Below are 27578 nucleotides of genomic sequence, written 5' to 3'. Positions count from 1 at the left end.
TTAGCAGTTAAATATCTTGAAGTAAATATGTCTGAGAATTAGAGATACTGATCCACTGATCTGTAGTGACTCTTGGAGAGTTTGGGTGCGAAATTGTTTGGATAGTGCTTGCCAAAATTGTCCAAGATTCTGTAAAGGACATTTCAGTATAAAACATTTATACTATATAAAATATTATAAATAAAATTTCGTGGTCCACAAATGCTGCATCTTGTCACAGTTGATTTCAGAGGAGATATTATTTGCAGTAAAAAGTACTAGAAATAGCTAGAAATAAAAAGAGCATTTTATTTTCCAGATAATTATGAATTATGTGGAATAGCTGTGTTCCTTTGATGGGTAGTGTTCCTTGAAGAAACTGAAAACAGCTGAAATGGTTTTATTTTGCAAAGTAGTGAAAAGCATATGCGTAGGTCAAAAGTCAAATAGCAGCTCTGTATTACCCCAGTTTATATCCTGTTTCTATCTGAATGCTTGTTTCTTTATTGTATTGGGTCTGGGCCATGCGCGCCAAAGGTTTTTACTGGCAAACTGTTTTTTCTAATGCCTTCTCTGAGGAATTGTTTAAAAAATAATGTTCCTTTAATTCACTAATGCATTATTTTTATCCCAGTTCTCTGTGTCAAACTTGCCAATAGTTTCCCATCGCAGCCATACACTTTGTTAAACTTCTGCAGTCTCTCAGGCACATCCCTATGAAATTTTGTGGGCAAACAAAGCTAATGAGATTGGAAGAATTTGGATCATTCTGTTTTCAGCACAGATGCTTGAAGTTTAGTGGTGGCTCGAGACAGCTGGAAAATTAGCCTTAGAACAGAGAAATAATTTTGAATGCGTTTACTTGAAGATCCTTTTGAGTTGTCTTTAAAATGTGTTTTATCGTGTTTGGGCTGGTGCGAGCGGAGTAGCCATGTGTGAGGCCATTGTGCCGGGTTCTCACCTGCACCCTGCCCGGTTCTCTGCAGGGAATGCGCTGGGGAGCAGAGATGGAGCGTGCAAAAGTGACTTGCACTGCCACGTTACGCAGTACAGAGGGAAAACCTTTACTGGTTTCTGAAGGTCGTGTACTGGAGTCTGACTGGTTTCTCTTTGCAGCGCTTCCCCGAGGCTGGAAGTCACAGGGAGGAGAAGAGCCACTCCTCTGTGTCACAGCTTCCCCAGGGCTGGCTGTGCTCTTCCCCACCGCAGCAACTGGAAAAGTTGCCACAGGGAAGCAGTAGATGGACTCAACATCACGGCTCTGCTTTCTGTTTGATGTGGGAGGCTCTTCACTCCCTTCTGCCAGGTTTTACCGAAGAGCCTTCTCAGTAAATTACCTTTTACACTTCATGGTAATAACTGTGACAGTTCTGTTGGGTGGAAATGCTTTTGATTAAAGCCAGAAGGTTTGAGTTTGCAGCTTGGGTAAAGAGGCCATCATGTTTCTTGGTAGCTCTCCTGTGTTGCACCCACTGTTTTTTCAGTAAGTAATATTTCCTGCATACACGGTCCAAGTGAAACCCACCAGGTGTTGTGGAAACATCTGGTTGGGTACTTGTGTTTAGAAGAAACCATTTACAATGATGCTGTGTCCAATCTGGAAATCATCACTACAGCACGCGTGTTTGCAGGTGGAGGCCTCTGTGAGCTCAGAGTCCACAGCTGCTGCCTCCTTTAGTACTGCGCAGGCTTTTCCCTACTTGTGGGACATAAGTGAGGATTGAAAAGGTCAGTACGATTTTGTGGTTCTCCCTCCAGCTTTACAAGCTTTCCTGTGCAAGTCAGAATACTTCAGGGTCTGTCTTCCAAGATGTGTCTTGTGTTTCATTTAGCTGAATGCCAGGCTCTGTCCTGAAAACATTCATCAGGTGCTTTAAAGTTTTACTGAATTATTTTAGGGGGTTAAAAAGTGGGCACTCTCATCTCATTTTCAAAGTTTGTTCCCTAAATCTGGGCTAGTAACATAGTGGTATAACAAACAGAAAGCTGAAAATGTTTCAATAATAAACCCCTGCTTTCATCTGTCAAGACAACTGAATGGAGAATGTAGAGAATCACAGCATTATTTAGCAGCCTCTTCAGAATATTGGGAAGGCGTCTTTATCATTATTGGCAGGGCAGAAGGATCGGAGTCTGACACTTGCTGCTGGTTTGGTAAACATGAGTAAGTTATACTGTGCATCTAAATGTGCGAAGTGTCAATGTCCTCAGTTTCTCCTTCAATTAAAAAAGACTTGTGAACGTTCAGAGTTTTTCAGGATGAGCCTTTAGTTTTGCATTGATCATGTAGCAGCTGTTCCACAAAATAGCGTAAGCCAACTGTCCTTCCTCCGTTTCAGCATGGCACATGAAAATGTATTAACTCTTCCTGCAGGACCCAGGGGTGGAATGAAGTGTGAATACAGATTATCTGCCACTCATTCCTGTCTCTTCTATGCAAGAACAAAGGCTGATCGCAGTTTGGAGAGGGATCATAAGCTGTTAGTGACATGCTGGGTTAACATACCCTAATGTAATCTTGCATAAATGGATGGAGATAAAAACAAAATGTAACTTTGCTCTTACTGGAAGGATGTAATATAATATCCAGCTCCAAGGTGATGTAGGTAGCCTGGTATTTTGCTAATTGTGCAGAGAGTGATGAGATCTGGCATGTCACGTTACCAGCCTGTTTCCTGCTGCGTGCTTGTCAGTAACCTCAAATTTGTGACTGACAGCTCTGTGCTGCTTGCTTGAATTTATGCCTTCATCCGATTTATTTTGTAATTTATTGAGACAGAGTAGCTTCCTGCTCTAAAACAACTTGAAGTGTGACAGATGCAGGCACACCTGTCATGCAGAAGCAACACAGGAGAATTTTGGTATGAACACATCAGAAAATGGAGTCAAGAAATCTCTTCCACCTTGTCTAGAGCACCTGATGGTGCTGGCTGTTTCTTGATTAAAGGCAGAGGTTTCTTACCCGCACTCTTTCTCAACCGCGGCATGAGCCTCTGTCAGTGATTCTGAGTGTGGTGGCTGATGGCTCACTTGACACAGCACGAAGGGATAGCATCTTGTTGTGGTTTTAGCTATGAAACCAAGTTTGCATACACATCAGTCAAGGGAAGATAGCGCACAACATTTGTCAAAATAGTCTGAAATTTCATTTCATGACCTGTTGCACATGGCGTAGGAAAGTGGCAGATCAGCAATAAACAATTTTTTTTAGAATCTCTTTCCAGCACTGTACTGGTGCCAACTTCAAATATTACCTTGTTCAGCCTTGTGTTCATTTTGGCAAAGGGGAACAACGTGGGTTGGTTACAGCTGCCAAATGAAGTGTTGTCAGGGAGTGGGTCTTTTCTATGGATTCCAGCCCTGTGTTGGCAGACTTAGGAGGAAACCATCTGAAAACTTCAGCTTGTCATCGTGCACTGACTACCTTGTCAGTAGTGTGAATATTCAGTAACAAAATGTATAAAGCCGGCATATTTTTTTTTCTGGTGTCTTGAAAGATCCTTATTTCAATAACAAAACCTTTACCTGCAAATTACTTTCCATGTGATATATTTAAATAAGATACTACTTTTGAGCCCATGGCCTTTTGTTGAGTGTATGGATTGACCATAGTCACTGTTTCTATACATATGCAGTCGTGTGGCCACCCCTGTCCATCGGAGTCAGCAGTTGTTAGCTTTGCCATTAGTTTCAGCAGATTTTATAGTGATTTTTACAACTGGGAAAAAAAAAAATGAGTCTTTCCCTGAGTTTCATAGGAACAATTTAACAGCCATGTCTATCCAGACCCTTTTAATCAAGCATCCCACTGGATTTTCTCATCTGAGGATATGGTAAGGATGCTGGTTGTTACATGACTGCTTCTCTGATTAGGCAGTACTCTCCTCTGTGTCACCTTGTGGTCAGGCACTCTAATTATGTGCTTAGATTACAGCTATTTCTCCTGAAGGACTGGGCAGTTGTTTTTACTATGTTTTATTTGGCTGTGACAACAGAAACAGCTTTTAATGGTGCTGCTGGCCTAAAGAACCTGATGGGGAACATGCTCACCAGCAGTGGAATCTATAGGGACAAGATACTTAACAATTGCTATAGGTAGCTGGGTTTCTTGCATTACTGCAGAGAAGCGCTGCTGCGGCATTAGCACATCACTCAACTAAAAAGTCCTTTATAACTTCTGAAGTACTTACAATGCTTGCTGTAGAAAACAACAGCTGCTTTTGATTCTTTAGTATCATTGAGCATATGAACCCATGAGCTGAAATCCCTCTTGAAAAATAAATAGGAATTACATTTAATAGGAGGAAGAGGCAGTAGACCAGGTTTTGGACATATTTTGAATATTCTGCTTGTTTCATATTGTCTGAAAATTCACAGATGTCTGTCTGCAAAGCTTAAATAGGTAGATAACCCTGAAAGATTTAACAGACAGCAGCACAGATAATCCTTTGGTTTAAGACTCTTATTTGCTTCATCAGGAATTAAAATTAATGTTTCACCACTGCAGTTTTTTAAAATTTTTCTCCGCTGGCTGCAGTCAAGCCAAGCTTTTCACCTTGTCTTGATTCTTCTTACAATGGTTAGTAGTAGTTGTAGGCGATTTCATTTTGATATCTTTTATAATAAACTGAAGAAATAGATTTAAGTATTGTTAACCTGGTTTATGTTGGTTTATAGTAGCACATGTAGTTACGTTTAACACTTATTTTTGTGTGAATAGAATAGGATCTGATATCTGCAAATTTAGTTTGATCATCCAGCTTTGCAGTTTTGAGCGTAGTTTCTTGTCGATGGGACTTAACGTTACACAAATTGCCAGAGCCCTGAGGCAGATGAGGACACGTTATCGTGGTCAGAGGACGCAGTTACCTCCCCTCACTGCCTGGGTAGCAAAAGCGGCCATAGATGCTGGGGCATTCTCAGTTCACCATAAGTCACTGTTAAATTTGAGATCGAATGCCTTGATCTTATTTAGGGCATTTCATTGGTGGAAACAAAGCACACCAAAGGAGAGCTCATCGTGGGTTTTGCTGCTTTCCTGATGGGAACGCAGTGAGGCAGGGAGGGAAATGATTCATCCTGGGTAGGACAATAAAGCTGTGGGGGTCTGGGCATTCATTTGGATCCTCTTAGTCCTGGATTAATAACCTGGCATTTAAATATTAATAGCATTTTGTTTCTTATCTTTCCTTAATTTTGACTCAAATATGTCTGAGTCTTGCTGTAATGTTCCTACAGAGACAACCTTTCTCACCTATTTTTTCTCTGCTCTGACAAGTTCAGTTTTGAAGGAGTAAAGACAGAGCACTTTTCTCTGCTGTGCTGCCCTTTTTACTTGTAGGTGCTAAAGGTTCCCATTACATAGAAAAGCTAAAATGCACAAAGGAAGAACCAACCAATTTTGTAGTCTAAGCTTGACATTCTACTTCTTTTATCTGTCTGCAAAATAAATCCTTTTTCTGGTTTTCAGAACTGAGATTGGACTGTGGTTTAAATCAGCACCGCACTGACTGCAATCACAGCTGAGACCTTTGTCCTAGTGGTTTTCTTTCTTACATCTTACAAACTTCAACCCTACGATCAGCCCATGTTTGCGATAAACAGAGTAGAGAACATGCTGCTGTGAAGGGAATTGCTCTTAATGGCTTGGCAGTGGCTCTGGCTCCACACCATTCACTCATCCTTACGATGACCGGTTATTTATCCATAACAAATTACTATATTCTATAAGTAGTCCCAGCTATAATTCCTTGGCTTAAAGAAGATTCTCGTGTGGGATTATAGTTGGTGGCCATCTTTATAAAAATAAAAATAAAGGCAGCTATCAGGAGGATAATTTTCTGAACAAGGCAGTACAGTACAGACAGCTACTAAAATAGGTGAAAAGGAAAGATTTTGCCTTGCTGTGATCATTAGAAGCAATCGATTCAACATGATTAATGTAAATTATTGTAAGTGGGGAGAGATACAGAATTGCAGGGCATTTCAGGTTTAAAGTAATTTTTTTATTAGAGTTTCCTAAATTGTAAAACTGTAATTGGATAGGGTAGGGAAGGGAATCCATCCTTCTATTGTAAACTAAACAATCTGGTCTTGAATGTATTGGAATATGAGATAATAGTAATTAGGTGTAGAACAAAAGAGTTTCTGTGGAGCTGAGAGTAAAGGAATTACTGAGTTGACAAGACAGACACTTTCTTCCTCCATTCCTCAAGACTAAAAATTATACTTTTAACAAAATGTTCCTATATTTGGTGCGTCACTCTGGTATGGATAGATGTGTCAACCTCAGTGCCACTGTTGTTTTTGAAGGATTTCTGTTTTCTATCCTTTCACTTCTCTGATAAAAGTTGGATATTATTTTGGAGTCTGTCAGTCTAATGTTCCTGTAACAGCAGCAGAATAATTCGAAGAAATATAAAATGATGGATAGTGATGAAACTGAGTAAGGAGACACTGAAAAGGTTCACTAGGCAGCTGGTAGGTTACATGAAGTTTGTGTTTTTAATGTAACTGCAATTTTAAGGTCTTGATAGAAACGTTTATTTGTTCTTTCTTGTTTATGCCCAGCGTAACCAAGTAAACAGAGATTCTGAATTATATTAGAAAGGCTGTTCTATAACGATAGGTTTTCCAGTGCTTTGTCCTGGAGACATTTTCAGAAGGTGTTTCACAGGTCAGAGCTGCTGAGGTTTGCAGGGACCTCTCAAGACTGTCTAGTCCAGCCCCGTGCCCATGGTGGAGTTGGCTGTAGCAGCTTGCCCAGAACCCTGTCCAGTCAGATTTTTAGTATCTCCAAGGACGGAGACTCCACAACTTCTCTGCACATCCTGTTCCCATGTTCCACAACCCTTACCATAAAAAAACTTCTTTTAATGTTTAAAAGAAATGTTCCGTATTTGTTTGTTCCCAATGCCTCCCACCCTGTCCCTGTGCACCACTGAGAAGAGTCTGCCTCTCTTCTTCGCACCCTCCCATCAGGTATTTAAATCCGTTTAGGTGCCCCCAAGCCTTCTCTTCTTGAGGCTGAACAGTCCTGGTCAGTCGCTCTAATCTCTCCTCATGTGACAGATGCCCCAATTCATTAATCATCTTTGTGGCCCTTTGCTAGACTCACTCCAGTAAGTCACTCTCTCTCCACTCCTGGGGAGCCTGGAACTGGGACAGCACTCCAGATGTGTCTCATCAGGCCTGAGTGGAATGAAAGGATCACCTCCCTCTTCACCTGCTACTTCTTCATAGTACAGCTCAGGATGCTAGTGGTCATCTTTGGGGGTTAATAGTCAGCCTGGTGACCACCAGGACCCCAACGTCTTTCTCTGCAAAGCTGCTTGCTACCCAGCCAGCCCCCAGCATGTACTGGTGGGTGGTGGTGTTCCCAGGCAGGACTTTGCATTTCACCTGGTTGAACTTTATGAAGTTCCTCTCTGTCCAATTCTGCAGCCTGTCAAAGGCCTTCTGGTTGGCAACACACCTATCTGGTGTATCAGCCAGTCCTCCCGGTTTTATATCAGCAAACTCTGCTTGTTAATCCAGGTCATTAATGAAGAAGTTAAGCAGTATTGGCCCCAGTGAGTACTCCACTAAGACTTTGTGCCACTGATCACCACTCCCTGAGCCCAGCAGTTCAGCTGGTTCAGTCCAACTCACTGTCCATTTGTCTAGTCCATACTTAATCTGTTTGTCTTGGAGCTCCACTGAAGTGAACCCTTGGCAATTACATTGCTGCTTAAGTCTTTTTTTTTTTTTTTTGTAAAAGAATAAGGCATATGCAGTGATGCCATCCATCTGTCCCCATCCCTCATCCCAACCTCCCCCTCAGTCCCCGTAGCTTTTGAACACACACATCAACTTCCATCAAATTTGACAGAGCAGCAGAGTCTTCACCTCCAGCTCCCATAACTGTCACAAAAATTAGCAGCAGCAGCAAAGAGGGGATGGTCTGTGAGTCTCCCATGTGAGTTCAGCCAGGACCCACTCCAGGTGGGGTGTCGGGCCCATGTGGGCACACACAGCTCGGAGCAGACCATGCATTTTGCCTTTCCCTCAGCTGGTGGCGAGGAGGCCTGGGTGCAACCCAAGGGGGCTGCAGGAAGGCGAGGGAACTGCAGTTCTTGCTGGGAGAGAGGAGGTGGTAGAGAGCATCAAGGAAAAGCTGTATGGGGGGGGAGGAGAGGGGGGGGGCTGCAGGTGATCATATTTTGCTCTTTGCTTGCTTAATGTGTCCTTTAAAGCCCTTTCTTGATTGTGCTAGATATTCCCTAGTGGTATGGGTAAAATTGTGTGGGTTGCAAATAAACTCTTGCAGACTAAGGGAGGCTTTATTCTGGTAAAGAGGACTACCTACAAGCTGTTCAAACACCACGGGGAGTTCCATTGCTTCATACTGATCACGAGATCTGCATATTTTTACTTGCACTTGTCTTTTTTCCTCTTCTGTATTTAGTCACATTTGAACTAATCAGTAATCAGACTGCTGTATACATTATTTTTAGGGGATTTTTGTGCAACTCTCATTTTTTCATTTTCCGTACTGCTGGCTCTTACTCCAACAATAGTAAGATATATGTTAGTAAGATTGCTTAAAAAGTAATTGAGGTCAAGGCTTTGAAGCTACTGCTTTTTTATCTTGCATTATTAATTCTCAAGATTTACAGAAAGACTGGCAGTGTAAAACCTATTGTAAAATTGTATACCGTATCATACTAGCTGCTCTGCTTGCATGCATACTGCTATCCTTTTCATAATGTCTGAACATTTCATTGGATTGTCTGTTACCATTTTTAATTGTTTTCAGTTTGTCTATAAACTGGATTTTCCTTCTCTATTTCTGCTCTTCCACGTGATCTGATGCTGGGTCATGGCAAGAAATTATGGTGAAAAAGAGAGTTACCAAGAGCTTGCTGGGGCTATGGAAGAGAATAGTTTGAGGTGATACAGATGCTTCTGTATACCCATGTAAAGAGTAAGAAGATATTGTTATTGAAACTTGTAAGTGTCAAAAATGTTATGCCAGATGTGGTGGTTGCTACAGTAATTCAGGAATCCCTTGGTCTTTTTTTCCTGATGCTTCGGTTGAGGCAGGTCAGAACATTTCAGGACAGCTCTCCAGACAGTTCTTGCTGTGGAATGATCCAATTAATCACTGCAAAAGAAATGCAGAAACACATAGGTAAGCTATAACTTGACCTCTTTACTAGCTTTCTCTCTTGTTTGCTGTTTTGTTTTTTCTTGCGTCTATGTATTTTACCAGGGTTCTCAGCTGGTTGTCCCAGAGCTTGTAGCACTGATACATCATGCTTGAAAGTCTGAGTAATTACTTTGCAGAGTCATCATTACAAATGGTCTTTGTAAGACTTGCAGCGTTTCAGACTGGAGTGCCAACCTCACCTTTCTTTTCAGGGCTACTATTTGTCCTGCAAACATGCAGCAGATTTCTCCAGCCAGGACGGCCATCTCCATTCCTTTGACCCATTCTGTGTGCATTTTCTCCCATTGCTCTTCCAGAGAGACTCAAAAAGAGCTACTGTGATAGATCTGTGCCTCCTGGAACTCCTCAGGCTTTTGATTTGCGATCTGGGTCCAAGAGTTTAGGATGCACATTTCAGTGCGGGACTTTGTCAGCACCTCGGTTGATGCAGTTGGCTCTTAGCTCAAGGAAGGACAGGCAACAGGAAGGCTGACAAGGGGAAGCGTGCCCAAATCTTGTTCTCAGGGTGTTTGCTTCAAGGTGGTTTTGTCAGGCCCTCATTTTTTTAGGTTGTTTGCATTGTAGAATATTTGAGTCAATGCATTGCTTAAATTAGTGTAGTCTCTCATCCTTGTTGTGCTTACTTACTCCTATTTGAGCTTCTTTTGGACTGGAATCTGTCTTTGTCCGTTGTCTAGTATGAGGTTTTCCACTTAAACTCATTCCCTTTTTTAAATTGATAGCCCTGCACTAGCCCTTGACATACCGAAATCTATCTTCCTAATATCAAATACCTGGTTCTAAACATTTTCAAGAACACTGCTTTTTATTTCTAACAGTACAAAACTGTGATTTGATGAAAGTGTGAGGGTTTTTTTAACCTTCTTCAAGTAAAATAAGAAACTCGCATTTATTCCTGGATACTGAATTGAGTATCTGTTCCCTGATTTCTTCTAAAAGGGGTTACGAAACATTGAAGAATTGTTCTAATTAAATGCACCCACAAAGTGTGTCTGAGGAATTGAAGTATATATTCACCTTTGGCCACACAAACCTGTCATCTCTGTGTAGGCAAACTTTTTTTTCCCGTGTTTGTAATGAATCCTAAAGTATTTGTAGCTGATCCAGAACACGCAGCCTCGCTTTCCTGACGTACACCAGCACTTAAACGTCAGCTGCTCCACGCACCAATTCAATTTTGTGCTGATGAGGGGGACGTGTGCGTGTCGCTGTGACGCCTGAAGACGTTGGCAGTGCAGTGACAATGTGCATGTCATTGCCTTTGCCTTCCCCAGCCCTCCGGATTTGGAGGGTGAGGGAGAAATGAGAGCGAGAGCCTCAGTATCTTCAGTGTCCTGAAATTCTCTTCAAGCCATTTGTTTGAGACCACGGGTCTCCAGCCAGTACGAGCGCCTGTGGATGCCATGTTTATGGTTTAGGAGTTTGTAAGTGGCAGAAGGAGCTTCTCAAGGGAAGAACTTGTTCTGCTGCTCTAGAGGCTAGCCTCGGGTTTTCAAGGTTTTACCACACTGGAAAAGAATTTAGCCCCAAAAGGCTTTCAGACCTGATGTGGGTTTTTTTGGAAGCTGTTTAATTTTTGTTGTGGGTTTTTATTACTCTTTGATTACAGCTTAATTGTCTTATTAAGAACAACAGTACCATCCCAATCCAAAAACATCTTTTCATAAGAATTTGCCCTGTGAGTCACTGCATTTATTTATCTCCATATTTATTGCAGTAAATCCTTCACTTCCTCTGCACACCCAACCACCCTGTTTGGTGTTTGTTGTCCTTGCTGAAATTGTGGCAGCCACAACAGAATACATATTTTGTTTTTCTGCAGCATTCTTGCATTTAGAGAACTGCACTGGGGTTTTTCTTGGATTGCCTCCCCATTTTATGTTCTGGGTCTGTGTCACAGCCTTTGAAGCCTTTTCCCAGTGAGCATAAAGTACATTAAACAGCATGTGCAAATGAGCAACAGTACAGCTGCTAATTGTGCTAACAGATGTAAATAGGAAAAACATTACTTTTGTAATGCTAAAAGTATTTATAGAAACCATTATCCATCTTTCATAACGCTTTGATTATGGATGGAGCCTCTTTCAGGTTCAGCAAAGTTGATTAAGCTTTTGCAGATGGTTTGACTTGCAGAGGTAATGATAGAAATGTGGAAGAAATGCAGATGTTTTAAAGCTTTTGTTTTACATGCTTTAGGCAAATAAGTGGCTTAAAAGGAAATCTTTTGCTTTACATTCTTTAGAAGAATGCGTGGCTTTAAAACAGAAACATAGAGGAGGGTTGTTGAATGCAAACAGGGGGTCTGGCCACTTTGAGGTGAGTTTACCATGTGCCTCACCTGCCCGGTCAGGTTCGTTTGAACATCGTTTGGCTTAAGTAACGTATGACTTGCAAAAACCCTCTCGCCAGACCCAGGCAGCTTCGATTTCCTCTGCGGAAATCCTCTCCCTTCCTCCCTCGTAATTTATCCGTTAAGACCTCAGATCCCGAGGACACATCCTCTCTTGGGAATGAGCGGCATCCTCACGGGTGGAAGTGCGTTTGCAGCACAGGGGAGGTTAACGTCAGTGTAACTGAGATGATTCAGGTAATTTTCTTGAAGGAGTCTCTCTGTAGCCCTTTCTGACAACTGTTATTGACAAGACAGTGTGCCTGGCACCAGCCTGGGGCTGACCACAGCAGCACTGGAGGAGCAGGGAGACAAGCGCCTGACATCAGGCACTATGTGACCAAGCAACCTCCATCCTCCCTGCTATAATCTGCCGGGAGGTTTTCGTTGTTTTCAGCAACCTGGCCAAAATCGTACATGGTCATAAGAAAAGCGATCACAGTCAGGGCAAAACCTGAGTTATTTGGCACTGCAGAGGACTCGAAAAAGCCTCCACAATCTGCCTCCGGCCAAGCTGCTCCATAAGCCAAAGGGCAGATTTGGCAAGGGTGTCAGGACCCACATTGCGTTTGATCCAGCAAACGGTTTTCTTTGGGAAGGTGCTTTGCCCTCTTCAGCTGGCTTGGTTCCCTTGCCTTTGCACAAACGGGATTTAGATGTAATTATCCCTGGCGGCTTTCACACCTGCCTCCTTATCCATAGCCCGTTCCTCTTCCAGTAACTTCAGAGAGGGCTTTTGCTCCTTTATCTTTGTTTAACTGGCAAACAGCGCAAAGTTTGTGGAAGCGCGAGGGAAATGGTTCCTACTTAGGATCTGAAAACGTGGAACAAATGGACGTGCTGCTTCATGGTCAGCGTGCTAATGGTTCGCTCTGTCTTTGCAACACATCTTCGACTCGCCCTGGAGCAGTGTCCTGGCAGGCAGGTCGCTACTTTTCACAACAATTCTGTCACCAACCTATACATGCAGAAGGTCCAAAACGTAGTGTTTCTCTTCTTCCCCACAATGCTGCTTTTTTTCCAAATAGTTGCAGTAAAACCAGCAGTGACGTTCTTTGGGTTTGGTTTGGTTTTTTTCACCTACAGTAAAAATTCCACCATATTTTGCCCTTAGGACCTAGCTATCAAAGAGATCTACTAAAGCGTTTTCTCATCATTCTGCAAAATCAGAATTACTTAATGTCTAGAAACAATGTTTAAAATTCACGGGCTGTGAAAAGCGATGACTGCTCCTCCTAGGAGCCTGTGGGAGATACCTGTGTATAGGTTCACTCCCCACTCTTCCTTTTCTTCACAGGACTGAAATTTAATTACAGAGCTTGGAAAATTCTTCAAATGGTGTAGAGGCTGAGCTAAATAAAACAGTGACAGAGAAATGATAGCAAGGCAGGAACATGAATTGGAAAAACACCTCATACTTGAGATTTTTGTATTACTCAAAGGTTTCATTCAGCTCCTTTTTAAATGGGAGTGGGTGTGTGGGGGTTGAGGGGCGTGAATACTCATTATGCAAGATAGAAAAGAAAGAAAGAAAAGGTCGCTTTAAATAAAATTCATAGGGCTAATGAGTAAATCTACCTGGTTATTAAACCTTCCTGCTAAAGCTTTGGCTGGAGCTGAGTAATGTCATGTCCATGGTGCTCCAAAGACCCATTTACTAAACTGCACTTTGAGTAGAACCACAAGTAAGGTCCCGACAGAAATCGTTTGGAATTTGTCCTTGGTGATAAACTTCAGATTAAAATAATGTTCTGTTAAAATAGTGCTTTCTCATTATAATTATTTCATTATTTTCATTAACACAAAGGAGGGAAGGGCAGGAGCACCTGCGCATTTTTGTGATTTTTTTTTTTGGTCCCCATCTGAATTTTACAGAATCGTAAATCTAAATGATGTGGAGGTGGATCAGAGTTGGTGGATCAGAGTTGGTCTCAGTATCTGGGTTGGTTTAGTCACGGTTGAGGGACAGATGCACTAAACTGCTCTTTTTGCTGCCGGGACTGGCCAGCGTGGTCCTCAGCCTTGTGAGCAAACCCCCAGGGAGGGGGGATCAGTCTCTGGTCTCTGATGTACTTGAGGGCAGGAACTCAGGTTAATATTGTGAGTAGGAAGAAGAAAAATTTTGCCAAATGCTGCAGTGTATGAAATGCTACCAGTAGTCGGTACATTAAGGATAATGAGCTAAATCTGCTACTTTTTCTTTTTTTTTTTGATGTGTGTGTGTAATTCTTGCATATACATTTGGGTTGGTTTATTTATTTATTTATTTATTTATTTTAAATCTTGAGATAACGTTTCCGTTACACCTTTTCCAAACTTCTCTGGGAGTTATCACAGACAAGCGTTGTGTTTGCTTTGGATAGCTGAGCAGATCTTCTTTCTTTTTCAAATTAAAAGCTTAGTAATAGATAAGTAATTAGTAGAACTCGGTGCAGTATAACTTATCTCCTCTCTTAGAGGTGCCAAATCAGGTGAAACCCCAGTTTTCAAAAAAGTACCTAGTTCTTGAGTTTGTGCTTTGCTATGCTTTTACAAATTGTAGACTGTGATTCTCTTCTGGGGTTTTGGGGTGGCTGTTTTTTCCTTTTGTTTCCATAATTGTCTACATATCCTCTCCCAAGTGCTCCTCAAAGATACATAATTTATGATAAATTACCACTCCGTCCAGGTACTGGGCTCGCTTATGCCCTCAGTGTAAAATATCTTGTAGTATCAACTTTTTTTGTCTGCCATATTTTTTAATGTCATTTCAGTTTGGCATATTTTTATGATGAGCAGCTCATCAGAGGAGACTTAAGTGAGTTGTTTTAATATTACATCAATCAGTACTTTTTTTTACCTAAAGCTAATTAGATAAGGATTTGCGGTTTAATATTTTCTTGATGCAAATCACTGCACATATCATGCTGTCTGGTAAGAATGTAGAATACAAATGAAAATTGTGAAATCAGAAAATGGGTTGAAATTGATATCTTTGACCAGAGTTCTTTCTGATATACATACATAATTTTATCTGCTTAAAGGTTATTTGTTAAACTTCCTTGTATAAACAAAACTTCTTTGTTTAAGTACAAAAATACACCCAGGAGAAGCTCAGTGGGATGTATGTTTTAACTTTATGGTCTGTGCCGTAATCCAGTTTTCATCTAATGATACTGTGAAATGTGTCATGGCTTATATTCCATACTCTTCATCCACTGATGAATTTTGGATTTCCCTTCGATTGATTGTCTCCACATGATTTTCATCAAACGAAGCAGTGGTTTGGCCAGCATTACTCATGCAACAAATACTTCCTGCAGGGCTCCTGCCGTACTGCTCTTCTCTCCTTCTCACCTCCCCGCAGCTCAGGGCAAAGCTGCTTTGGGTCTACACCAAAATTGTCTGAACTCTCCCGTTTTAGATGGTTTCTTCTCACACATATGTTTGAGAACTGAGCTGGACTTCCTCCAGGGTTTTGCTTATCCAGGGTGAGGACTAGACAGGACAGGGACCTGCAGGGGGACAGGCTATAGGGGTGGCCTGTGGGGCAGCAGGGGTGAGGCTGTTTGTTGGTCCTTGTGGAGCTGCGTCCAGTGTCATCTGTACCCCCCAGCACCGGGCTGGAGCTGGCAGAGGACCTGCTGTGCTCTTTTGGGGTATGCTCAGAGTTATGATGTTTTGGTTTGTTTACATTTTGATAAGTTTCCTATTCCCAGCTGATCATCATATGCCTGGTACTGCTCCCAGATAGAAACCCAAGCCTCATTCCTCCCCAGCACATCTCCAGAGAACCCAAGGGTGGTTTTGTCCACCCCTTACTTCATATATCTTCTATCTTGAAATTTGTGAAGGAAATACTGTACAGTGAGGTTGATGAAGGGCACATGACAGTAGTTCAAAATTAGATTTTCCCTTTGAAAAGCTCCTCCAGGTGGCATTTCCAGCACTCACCGATGGCAGATCAGGGCTTAAGGGCTGGTTGAGTCATTTCTGAATGACGTTTCATGTGTTATAGCATCAGTGCTTCTGTAGTAAAACGTCAGCCCTCTCCCGCTTCGTCAGTCTTCGGTGTGACAACTCTGATGACATGGGAAGCTACTTCAGCGTAGAGGCAGGCAGCTGTGCCTCTGGGCCAGCTAGCGGTGGGATGTCACCCAGGTCCAGTGGGACGTGGCAGAAGCCCCACTGGGCAACACAACCACCACCATCAGCTAGATCAGTGTTCTGGCAGGCGCATAAATGGTCATTGATATCAACTGCTTTGATGATGGGGGATTTGCAGCAGCAAACTTCCACGCTCTTCTCCCTCTCATCATCACAACCACGGGACATTATATGCTTTTTCTCATCAGTGTCTGTCTTGGTGGCAAAGGATTGTTGGAGCTCAGGACACTAATGCAGACTTGAGCTTGGGTACAGTTCCTTGGAATCTCCCGCAGAAAGAATCAGAGAAAGAAGCTCCATTGAAGTGGGTAGGCTTTGATTTGTTAGTAAGAGTAGGTGTTTAGCACAACCTGCCTTCTTGCCCATCTTTCTAGCAGTCCTACAGTTAGGATCTGTCCTTGAAGGGAAGTTAGGAGAGGGTAACATGCACTGCTTTGTGTGGCAGAGAGGACCAGGGCAGGAACAGACTGCAGGGCCATGGGTGCTTGCACATGCACCATCCCGTCAGGTTAACAACATGTCTTTAGCTCCCCTCCCCATGAAACTTGTCCCTCTTCTTTCCCTTAACATTCCTAGCAGGATTTTGTACGTGCCTCTTTATAATGCAGAATATGTGCTGCTCTGATTAATTCTTTTTCTTCTGATTATTCAGTACTATGCCTAAGCAGATGTGCACATAGCAAAATGGCCTTTGTTAATCAGGAACTGTTGTGCCATATGGCATGTCAAGATGGAATATTACAGCTATGGGATGAGACCCTCCTGTTCAGCAACCAGGTTTGCATGCGGCGAGTACTGTGTTAACATATTCTTGCCGATGCTGTCAGTTCCTTCATCTGGCGAGTCAGCCTAAGTGACAGCCTGGATTTCTGGAGCCTTCCTTCTTTGTTGAGGTCCTGCTTCTGTTAAGTCAGTGCTGAGGGTCTGTCTTCCCATTTGAAAACCTCGTAAAAATATGGATGAAAAAGCGGAGGATGCTCTGAGCTGCTTGTACTGCACTGCTCTTAGATATCATATTATAGATACAGCGAAGATGCAGTTGGCACTGTTTCATGTCCAGTGGTATTTCTTGGCCCAATTTCTTTTAGTAACTTGTTTCTTGGAGAATCACAAGAGTAGGAAAGTCCAAGCGGCTTTATGTATCGGGTGCAGTGTCATGACCGACGTCCTCGCACGTTGTGAGTGCCCAAGAACAGGCTGACAGCAAGTGTTGCTGCTGCTGCTCGTGGTCAGTCCATAATACTGACAATATCCACCATAACTGGTAAATGAGAGGCTTGCAGCATCATTTGCCATTACGAGTAATTGTTCTAGTTTGCGTCAGTGTAGTCCATGACCCATCAGAGCTGAAAAAAATTCAAAAGGTCTTTGTGTGATATTTTAACAGACTCAAGCTACCTAGAGATTCTTCTAGCCTGAGGCAGCCTGAGATCTGGGAAGCACATAGACGTGTTGTGTGTAAGTAGTTACTCAAAAACACTTTAACATGATACTTGGGTATCGTAACTATCGTCAAAGGACTGAAGTTGGCATCTGAAATCTTTTTAAAAATGAAGACAGCATTAATCCTGTAGCATTAGTTTCTCAGCACACTTAACGTATGGTTGCATGAGCGTGGAAATGAGTGTGTTTGCAGCAAAGTTAAAAGTCGCTACACGGAATATTGCCTTTAGCAGGTGCCATATTGTACCAAAATAGCTGCTCCTTTCTCCTAAGAGTGCAGGCAGCCCGTGTCTAAGGAGGAAGGGGATTTCTGTGGCCCTAGGGAACTGGTTTCTGTTGGCAGTCGGTCCTTGCAGGGCCGCTCTCCACACCTGGGCTCCCACTACCCCATGCCGAGGTGTAAAGCATCTTACTCTGATTTCCTGTAATGGATGCTTGTTATTTATGGTCTCTGCTTTTATTTCTCCCAAAGCACAGATCTGTACCTCTCTTGAGAAGAGCCATTAGCGGTGGGTGTTTTTTCCCTAAAGTGCATTTGTACTTTTGCTTCCACATCTATGACATTTTTGGCCTTAAACCATTTCTCAAACTTCTTTGAGATTCAGAGCACTTTGCATACAGTTCACGGAAGTCTCTGTGATGCATTTTATCAGTTAGAAAATGAAATCACGGACAGTGTTGCTGATGGATCGTAGTTCTTCTTTGATCCTTTGACTGGGGACTTTAACCATGAGATAACCTTTATCCTTTCTCTGGTAGAAAAACTCACCAGCAGAAAACCAAACCATTGTAAAGGGAGCTGATCAGGAAGTATTTGAAGTGTGATGTTGGGGCCAAGGAAGCATTGATGCATTCCAAGGCTAGCTATAGCAAAAAGGCTGTATTACTGCTTTTTGTCTGGTGTGATGTGATATCTAGCAAAAGTTTTAGTTGCAGCTAAATGCTGCTAAAGACACGGGGGAAATCCAGTTTTTTGAAAAAAGGGGACCTGATGTAGACAAAATAGAAATAGGCAAATTTAGCTGTCGGGATGGACTTTTTAGCTTTAATATTTTCTGTTTCCATTTTTAAGTATCTTCAAGTTTCAGAACAGGTTACTGCATGCCCCTGCAAGGGAAGACAGCTCTCTGTATTTTCCAAATACGTTTCGCAGTTAAAAGTGACCGCTTGCTACTTTTCAGACCTTTTAGCCGTATTAGTACAAAGTCACGGTGCATATTGCAGTGCTCTGCTGTTAACAAAAAAGTCAAAAAGACTCGATATTAAAGTCCTTGAAAAATGCATGGCCATTATTTACATGGGGCATTAAGTTAATGAGCTGCTTCTTTGTCTCTAAACTTCTTTTTATTGAGCTCTTTGCTGAGTGGACTGTACCGGAACACTCAGAGTGCATTTGAAGGGTGTCATTTAATGTACCAGCCATCTTGGAGCTGCTCTCTTGGACAAGGTGCGTTGTTTAAAGCAGGAGCGTCCCTTGCTGCGATACCTCAGGTCACGGCAGCGAGACTTGTGCCGTTCGGTGGTAAAAGCAGAGCCCTGGCTTGGTGAGCAGAGGATTTCAGTGCTTCCATGGCCCCTGCTCTCTAGGCAGCTCCACTGCACCGGGATGCTGCATTCAAAACCTCTTCATCTGTTCTGTGCATTGTTTTTTTATTTTTTAGCAGACATGAGGACATTAATTTCCCAGGTTTTCCTGCTTGATATTCTAACCAGCACACAAAACAGGGAGGTGGAAATCAAGCAAGAAGCACTTTGCTGTGAACCCCCCACTTGATTCTGGAGCACAGGGCCACTTGCTGTGTTTGTGTTGAACATATTTAATAACAGGCTGTAAGCGCATTAGGCAAGGTTCAGACTCAGAATAACATTACAGGAATGTAGCATCTATCTGACATCCCAGCTTGGGCAAGGATCACATGAGGAGAGTGTGTCAGAATTTCTCTCACTCGGCATCTCTGTGTTTTGTAAAGATAAGCTACTAGAAATGTGTGCTCTTCCATAGGTACAGAGGTTATAGAATAGTCCCGCAGGTTTTCTGTGGAGAGTGTAGGTATACACGCGTTCCCTCTGAACCACTTTAACAAACAAGTGACTTGGGCTATAGTAACTGACCAAAAAAAAGGCAGTGATTGATTTAGCTTCCTTCTGTGCTAGCTGTGACATTATGCAGTTACCGGGGGAGGCCAGAATGAACATTTGGGACAGAGCTGAGTTTGGCCACGCAGCTTTTGTAACGGTCCCTGCCGTAGCTTTGCCTCTTTTATCCGATCAGGACAGGACAGGACAACTTCTCTTCCTTCTCTGAAACCGTGGCCAGGTCTTTGCTGTGCCACCAGCACTGGCAGCCTGTCAGGTGCGCTCCGTTTGCACCTTCCTTGATAGCTGATGGTAACAAACTCTGTTCAGTTCAGTCCCCAGAGGAGATCCCCGGCAGGGCACACGTCTGCTTGCAAGGACTCGAGCCGTCACCTCAGTTCTCATACACCAGGTTGGAAAACGTGTCCTGGGTCTCAGGGAGAGCATTGGGCTTTGCGCTTGGTGGAAATTTGACCCTATGGGTGCTCATTTGGGAACCCACCACCGCTGCAGTCCTACCCGAGTCCCTCTCTGACATGCCTGGGGTAATTCTGGCTGTGCTTTCCCCTAGGAGGACTTTCGGAATAAAGTTGAAGATTACATTAAACGCTATGCGAGATGATGAAGGGAGATGGATGGCAGGACCATGGCTTCCACACGACAGTTGTCCTTAACTTCAACAACAACAACAACCACAACAATAAAACCAGCCCGGATTGTACCAGACCTGTGTCCATGTTGTACTGAAGAAGAAAACTAACTTCATACCTTGTCCATGTTAAAAGGAGAGTTCAGCCTAAATACAGCAAGAAAAATGTGTATGTATGTTGGTTGAAAAAAGTTGTTTGCTTACTTTTAAAAATGTTTACTCTTCTGAACTGTACTGTATATCCTGTTGATGAGATATGCTTGAGAAGTTAAAAGAAATCACTATTGAAATTGTAATTACACTTTTTTTTAACTCTGCCTAGTTTGGAGGGGGAAAGGAAAAAAGAAAAGGTGGCGTGGTTTTGGAACACTTCAAGCTGGCAATAAAATAGTCTCCTGTGAACCAAATGACAATACTGTTGCCTTTGATGAGCAGGAACAATATGAGCTTTTTCCAAGAGTCAGTCAGCTGAGGCTTAGAGCTTGCCAGAATGCAAGAGCTAAATCAAATTCTACTTCTGGTATTGAAATTCTTGATGATGTTTAATGTAAGTACATTTCTGTCACGTTTGGAATTTTTACATTGTTATTTTCAGCTCCTGTTTGGGCTAACAGTATTTTTTTTGTTTGTTTCTATTCGTTGTGTGAAGTAGTTAAAAGAAATACAGGCTAATCTGTAATTTAAGTAAATGTGTAGTATTAGTAAAATTTATTATATATATATTATATATATATATATATATTTCTGTGAAAATGTAATGAAAGGGAGATTTTTTTTTTTAAGAAATCTGCCTTTGGCTTTCCAATCTGGATGTGGTGAGGGAGCATCAGTGTTTGATCTGATGAAAGTAAATTCAAGCACCATTACCTGGAAAACACCTAATTGTGTTCTTCAAACTTCTGCACTGAATGACTAATAATGCAGCTGAGACTAATACCACACTGCACCCTCTTTTAAACACTCGTGCGCACCTGCTTTTTGGCGATTTGAAAGGATATGATGCTGTAATTGCCTTTTCTGTAAGTAGCTGTATATACCACATAGTATGTTTGAGCAGAGATCCTGCAGAAGAGTTGCATGAACCTCAGGAATCACTTCAGAGCAAACGCCGTGAGAATTCTGCTGCCTGTCGTGTGCTGGAGCTCCCCGCTGGTCCCCTCACTGCCGGGGCATTGACGCGGCCTCAGAGACCGAAACGCTCGTGGGATCACGCAGAGGAGGAGCAATGGAACCGATTCAAGCTTTTATAAATAGATAAAACATAGAAATAAATGTCTGTGTGGTTTCATACAGAGCAAGTGTGTAATACTCAGGCGTTGCCTGTTGTTTTGTTGTTTGTTTTTTTAATTTCCCCCCCTCCCAATGATTATACTTCATTCTTTCCTCTGCAGGCACTGAAGAAAACCGAAATTGCCTCCCTCATTAGCGTGGCAGAGCTGGGTTGTAAATTTTAAGCACGGTGCAGCCTTGCTTGTTAAGTTTTCCCTGTGCCTTTTCTCTTACAGCTTCACAGGCTCCTGTACACGCTGCTGGAGGAGCAGGAAAGCAGAGAAATGAAATGCAGAGATCAGTACACAGGAGCAGAGCTGTAGCGTGAGCTCAATCCACCTGGACTCCAGCATTCAGGGAGGGGGCAAGCACAAAGGATTCACACCAGAGACAGGGACCTGGTTTATTGATGTATTTATTCATTTAGGTAGGAGAAGCACCTTGTTCCTGTTGCTCATTAGCCCCGGGGCACCGCCAAGGCCACCACCCGTGCCACCATCTGCCACTGGCAACTTTTACCTATTGCTCCCCATCTCCCAAGCAAAACCTACCCTGTTCAGGCCTCAGCTTTGTGCAAGGGGAGAAGATTCCTTTCCTGGTGTAAAAAAAAACAAAAACAAAAACAAAAACAAAAAGAAGAAGCTGTGGTGATTGCTGGCACTGTGGGGCTGCCAGGATTTCAACCACCCCATCCTCTTTTGTTTTCTCTTTAAAAATGTTCCTCTTTTGGCACGCCATGCTGGGGGGTGCTGGGAGGGAAGCAAGTGGGAAAGGATGAGCAGAGCCATGACAGTGCTGATGTCGGGGTCAAGCCGTGCTCCCCGGTGCCCCGAGAGGACTCTGCGGCAGCTTCACCAGCCGCCACCATCCCAGACCACCAAACAGTGTCTTAAATTACGTATTTATTTGGAAACCGCTGGGCGAGGAGCACATGTGGAGGGTACCGGCGAGGAAGGAGCGGTGGCGTTGCTGTCCTCCCCCAGGGTGTCCTTACACGATGCCCTCGCTGCGTTTGCTCCTCCACACCACCAGCGCGGTCATCAGCAGGGTGACGAGGACGGGCAGCAGGATGAAGGGGCAGAGGATGCTGTTGGGGGGGTCGTGCAGCGCCCGGCCAGAGGGAGCGCAGTTCCTGAAGTACTGCTTGTGCACCGCCACGAAGAACTCATCCACCAGCCGGTTGGGCCAGTAGCAGTCGAGCCTCTCGGCGATCAGCGCCGTGCAGTTTGTCAGCTCCCCGTAGGTGCTGCAACACAGACAAGGACACTGTGGTGGCACCGCGGACCCGCACCCAGACACGAGCACACCATCTCCCTCCCCATACAGTATAAAATATCACACGTCGTATTATAAATGTGTCTGTATGTTATTTGAGATTATTTGAATTTTTAGGTGGGTTTTTTTTGAGACTGTAGGTAGGTGGGTATAAAAATATAATACATGTTGTGGTACAGTGGTTTAAGTTCTTGGTTTTTTTGTTTGGTTGTTGGTTTTTTTGTTTGCTTGTTTTAATTCCCATTGGGTTTTCCCACTTTGATCACACTTTCAGTGCTCACCCACAGCCAAAAGCACAAGGAGTTTTCATTTACAGAAGTAAATGAATATAAATAATATTTACAGAAGTAACTAGATGCAAGGGTCTCGGTGGTTTTTTTTTTTTTTTGGTTGATTTGTGTTAATTTTTGCAGGCTTATTATTAGAAAATACTGGTCGGACCCACATAACCCTCCAGCACTTTTAGGCAAAGATCACCTTACAGAGGTTCAGCCAAAAGGGGACAGAAATAAACACATAGAACCTACTTAGAATACTTATAATTGCCTAAAAATGGGGGATTTTGCACATGAATCAACAGCATGCTTTTGAAGCTCACCTCTCTGCAGTACCCTGTTTTGCAGGTCAGCAGGACCATGACCCATCCACCACTCAATGGACAGCAAGTCCATTTTCTCTTTGTGTTTTTTTTTTAAAAATATTTGGAAAATGAGGTGCAGCCCGAGCAAAAGGCACCGTACAGAGAGCACAGCCCCTCTGCTTGTCCAACCAGCCACCCTCTGCAAGGACAGGTATAACCATGGGTTTCAAATCTTACCTGATTTAAAATTGCCTACGCATAAAAAACCCCATGTATATACACAATTTTTTTCCCCATCCCAATTACTCGTATCTAATCCTAGAGCAGCAGAGCTAAGCAAACCCAGCTGGGCAATTAAAAACGCACCTGGGGGAAAAAAAGTATTTTATAAGCAGCTTCCCAACTACTGGCCGCTGCCTCTGTGTCCCGTCAGCCGGGTTTTCGGGAGGCGCAGCTGACTCGCCGTGCCTGGCGCACGGAAGCGCTGGAGGGAGCCCCTGTGGAGTGCGGTGATTTAATTAATGGGGCGCCTGGAGCTACTAAAAGCAGCTTCTGCTCAGTCTCCCAATGTGCAAAATTACCGTTTCCCGTTCATCGGCAGCCTTAGATCTCAGGAGCTGAAGCATCCTCAGGAACCAAAAGGAAAGAGTTAACAGAGAAGCAAATAAGAGCTATTTTTAAAACTGAAGGGCCGTGCAGCAGCTGCCTTAGCCCTGCTGCAGCTCAGACCACACTTTCATGCCAATAAATAGGTGCTCCCATCATTACACCTGAAGACGTGCAAGTAACCAAAGCAAACCGGTGTCAGCACACGGAAGGATAAATTGTAATCACACTTTGCACTTGGGCAGCGTCCTGTTTCAGCGCTCAGATAGCTCTGTGCGCCCCGGCTGGGAGAGGCTGGACCCGCAGAGGAGCCGAGCGGCTGCAGCCCTGCGAGCAGTGCACGGGGAGAGGAGGCGGCCGTGGGGCTACGAGTGTCTGTCCAGGCATGGAAGGATGTACTTCCATCCTGATGGGGGGGGGGGTGGCCGCAGCAGTGGGTTAATGTACATAAGTCTCCTGTCCCTTTTAGTTTCATGTCCCCTGTCTTCATTAAAGCCACCCTGCTCTGGGTGGGACAGCATCCTCGGCAGGAACAAGGTGCCATCACGGCCCTTCATACCCTCTCAAAACCCAGCAGGGAGCAAGCAGGAGAGCCTGGAGGTAGAAGGAAACATTTTAAGCGTGAGCCATAAATACAGAGGTGACAACAAGGGCTGTTGAGCTCCTGGCCAAGGAAAAGCAAGTCTGGATGCACTTCAAGAGATGCACTATCTGACCATCATAGTTTTATGAACAGCCAACCAAAAGCAAAGCCAAACCCTCAGCTGCAGCCAAGTGCTTTCACTTCTTCCACTTTATCTCATAGACCCTTGGCCATGCACAGACACGAGCTGACAACCAGTCCATCCCCATGAGCACGTCCTGAGCTGCCGTGTCTCATGGTGGTTGGAGAGCGGTCCTGTGAGACTCTCTCCTGTCCCCACATCCAGAGCACCAGGACACGTGGCACTGAAGCCCTTCTCATTGCTGGGATACGGATAAACCAGCCTGGTCAGACCCAGGCTGCTGCTTGCAATGCGTTGTCAGAAGGGATCAGGCTCCCACCGGAGAGCAGCAGTGTTGATGCCCGGGGCTGAGCGTTCTCCTCCCTGCCACAGCCATGGCGAGCGCTCATCCTGTTGCATCCCAAAGCAGCATCTGGTTCTATCTCTCTGCAAGGAGAACCGCATTCTTACATTAGCACGACACCAGTGCGGCTGCAAAACTTGGCTGGCAATGGAGGAGTTGTTAGTTAAAACCTTTTCTTCCAACGTGAATAAGACGCTATTTGGCATTAGAGCATGCAACAAAAGCCTTTCCATCGGGCAGCCCTACCATGGGAAGGTATTCGAAAGCTCTACTGTCGAGTTGTATCTGCAGAAAAAAGCCACTCAGAGCACTCAGACTGGTCCTGCTTCCCACAACCTCAAGGACAGCTCAGCAGCAAAGGATTCCCAAGTCATGCTCCTTTTCCCAGCCAGGCTTGGGCTTTCCCGGGATCTTCCCCAGTGCCATAAATCACCTGCAGCCCAGCGGGGGCTCACCTGCACTTTGGGACGGCGAGATGAAGCTATCTGCGGTCCCTGCCCGTGGCTGCAGGAGTGCTGCGCATCCTGAGCTCACTGTGACCATCAGTGTGTCCCCAGAGACCACTGGACATGGGGGCAGAGGGTAAGGAGAAGCAATCTGTGCCCATGCCACCACCTTCTTCTGCCCCCTGCCTCCTCTCCTCCGGTTTTGCTTTAAATACCAGCATGTTAATTCAAAATCCTTAAAAACGCTTTAAAAAAAATGGCTTTAATTACTAAAAAGAAATATTTAAAACTTGTGACTATTGAGCTGATGTAGGACAGCACCAGGAGCAGGGCAGGTTTTTCCAAGCCATCCCATCACCACAGGCTGTGGGCAGGGAGACGGGCAGCCTGCTCTGAAAAGTACGGCTTTGCTTATTGCAAGTATTTTTTTTTTCCCTGCCCAATGTGAACTGCAATTAAAACTGTTTTCCTCATCACCATGGAAACGGTTTAGGTTTAAAGGATGCTGTGGCAGGAGGAGGCCAAGCAGTGTGGGGACAAACACAGGGGCAGGACAGGGATGGGGCTGGGACACTGGTGGGAAGCAATCAAGGACTGATTTATGATTTGACAGGCTCTGAATGCTCATACTGCCGTAAATCCTAAGCAATGCCTCTAGTTTTGTACCACTGCAACCCAGACTGGAATTTGATCTGCCATTTACTCCTCACCAGTGTGAGCTCCTCCTCAGGGTGTCACACTACGGACACTGGTTGGGGTTCACAGGATCGCCAGCTCTCCCTTTTTGCCACGACTATCATGATCTTTCCGATCCTCCCCAAATCCCTTGCTTCAGAATGAAAAGGGAACAAACACAAGGCTTTCCTCTTGCTTTGTAAATTAGAAGAAAAAATTGATTTCCTCCCTCTGCAAGGCTGCAGGGCAAGCTTGCAACCTGAAGATAAATAAGTAGATAATAAGATAACGGATCAATCTGTTGTCTGTAAGATAACAGATAACCTGAAAGCACACCGAGTGTATTCCCCGCTGTGAGGGCAGCCCTGGCCGGGGTAGGAGCGGGCAGAGCACCAGGCGTGCCGGGAGCTGGCAGCATCGGCACATTTCTGGACCCGGCCCATTTCTGGACCCGGCTGCAGCTGTCAGCCTGACAGGCGCAACACCACACTGGTGAGCTCCTTCCCTGCAGGATGCCTGCAGCAATGGGAGAGCATTCCCCACGGAGTTTTAGGCATGCCATGCAGCGGATATATTTGGGATGAAGGCGTCTGGCTCGGCTGGAGTGACACCCGCAGCTGTGCACCGCTCAGCGCCGCGAGCATCCTCCCGTCCTGCTCGCTGCTGCCCAACGCACCAATGCTGTGCAAAAATCATCACGCAAAGCTGTCCCCCGGCCACGGCCCACCAGTGAGCCAAAACCATGCAGGAAAATATCTGTAAGTCACTGGGCTCCTGCTGATGCATTTGTGAGTGAGCAGCCGGCAGCCCGACCCCTCCAGCAGCCCTGGCTCTGCCAGCAGCGCTCCACGTCCCCAAAATAGCTGCCCTGAGGGAGACCACAGCTAATGCCCCGGCTCAATCACTGCCCCCATGAATCTGGACCTGGAATCAAAATAGACAAATTGATCTTCGGGATAATTAGTCATGCACAGCTGAGATCCCGGTCAAAGCAGCTCAGCCACCACCATGAAGCAGAGGAGACCATGATGCCACTGCAGTTTTAAATAACAGGGTTGCTGCAAGCCCTGGGAAAAAAGCCACTGTGGTGTGTGGTCTAAATTGCTCTCAGGCCAGGGATCTACAGGGCAATGCCACGGAGGGGCTGGAGAGAGCGGGTAGGTGGGCGGCTGACCCAGCAGGCACCGGCACGCACGGCTCCTCCGGCACGAATATCTGAGGCCACACTGGATGGTGCATCCCTCGGGGAGGAAGAGAGGGAAGGAAACCAGGTGAGCCACAGGAAAACACCTCTCAGTGCTTCTCCCTTCCCAGGAGACAGCGTTCACAGCCAACTTCTGGAAATCATTATTTTATCAAAAAACCACCTGGCATGCCATTCCTGAAGTGTGTAACAGCTCACACAAGTTCCCCCGGTACACCATGAAGACTTGCATATCAAAAAACACCACCTTTCCCCAAACAAGCACAGCTAAGAAAGCCAGCAGAGCTTGACGGTGTTGGACAAACCTTCTCAGAGAGTTGGTGCTTGTCCACATGGTCCAAGCCCAACCTCAGGAAATACTCCTGGTCCAGAGAGACCCCCCATTACACCTGACCACAGCGATACTTGTGATGCAAGAGCTTGGTTAATACCTCAGCGGGTAAGACAGGAGGATAATCTGCAGCCTATAAATAGGACCAATAAACCACAATTACAAACTTTGCTGAGACAATTCATTTATCCAGATGTTCCCATCATGTCATTCTCAATTGAGCAGTAAGCG

At 44.5% G+C, this 27578-nt stretch overlaps 2 protein-coding genes across 2 annotated transcripts in view; one reads left to right on the top strand and one right to left on the bottom strand.

Annotated features, from left to right (window-relative positions):
* Positions 1 to 21191, top strand: part of UBE2F (ubiquitin conjugating enzyme E2 F (putative)) — an 84331-nt gene extending 63140 nt beyond the window's left edge. The window contains exon 10 of the mRNA XM_065637787.1: positions 19816 to 21191. Coding sequence (XP_065493859.1) covers positions 19816 to 19866 — 51 coding nt within the window. The 3' untranslated portion in view covers positions 19867 to 21191. The remainder of the gene's footprint in view (positions 1 to 19815) is intronic.
* A 370-nt stretch (positions 21192 to 21561) lies between these two features.
* The window catches only part of RBM44 (RNA binding motif protein 44), a 37967-nt gene continuing 31950 nt past the window's right edge, over positions 21562 to 27578 (bottom strand). Inside the window, exon 16 of the mRNA XM_065637586.1 lies at positions 21562 to 22408. Coding sequence (XP_065493658.1) covers positions 22153 to 22408 — 256 coding nt within the window. The 3' untranslated portion in view covers positions 21562 to 22152. The remainder of the gene's footprint in view (positions 22409 to 27578) is intronic.

This window comes from Caloenas nicobarica, chromosome 6 (genome assembly GCF_036013445.1).
Source record: "Caloenas nicobarica isolate bCalNic1 chromosome 6, bCalNic1.hap1, whole genome shotgun sequence".
Lineage (NCBI taxonomy): Eukaryota > Metazoa > Chordata > Aves > Columbiformes > Columbidae > Caloenas > Caloenas nicobarica.
Note: the sequence above shows the minus strand (reverse complement) of the source record. Positions and strands in the feature narration are given on the sequence as shown.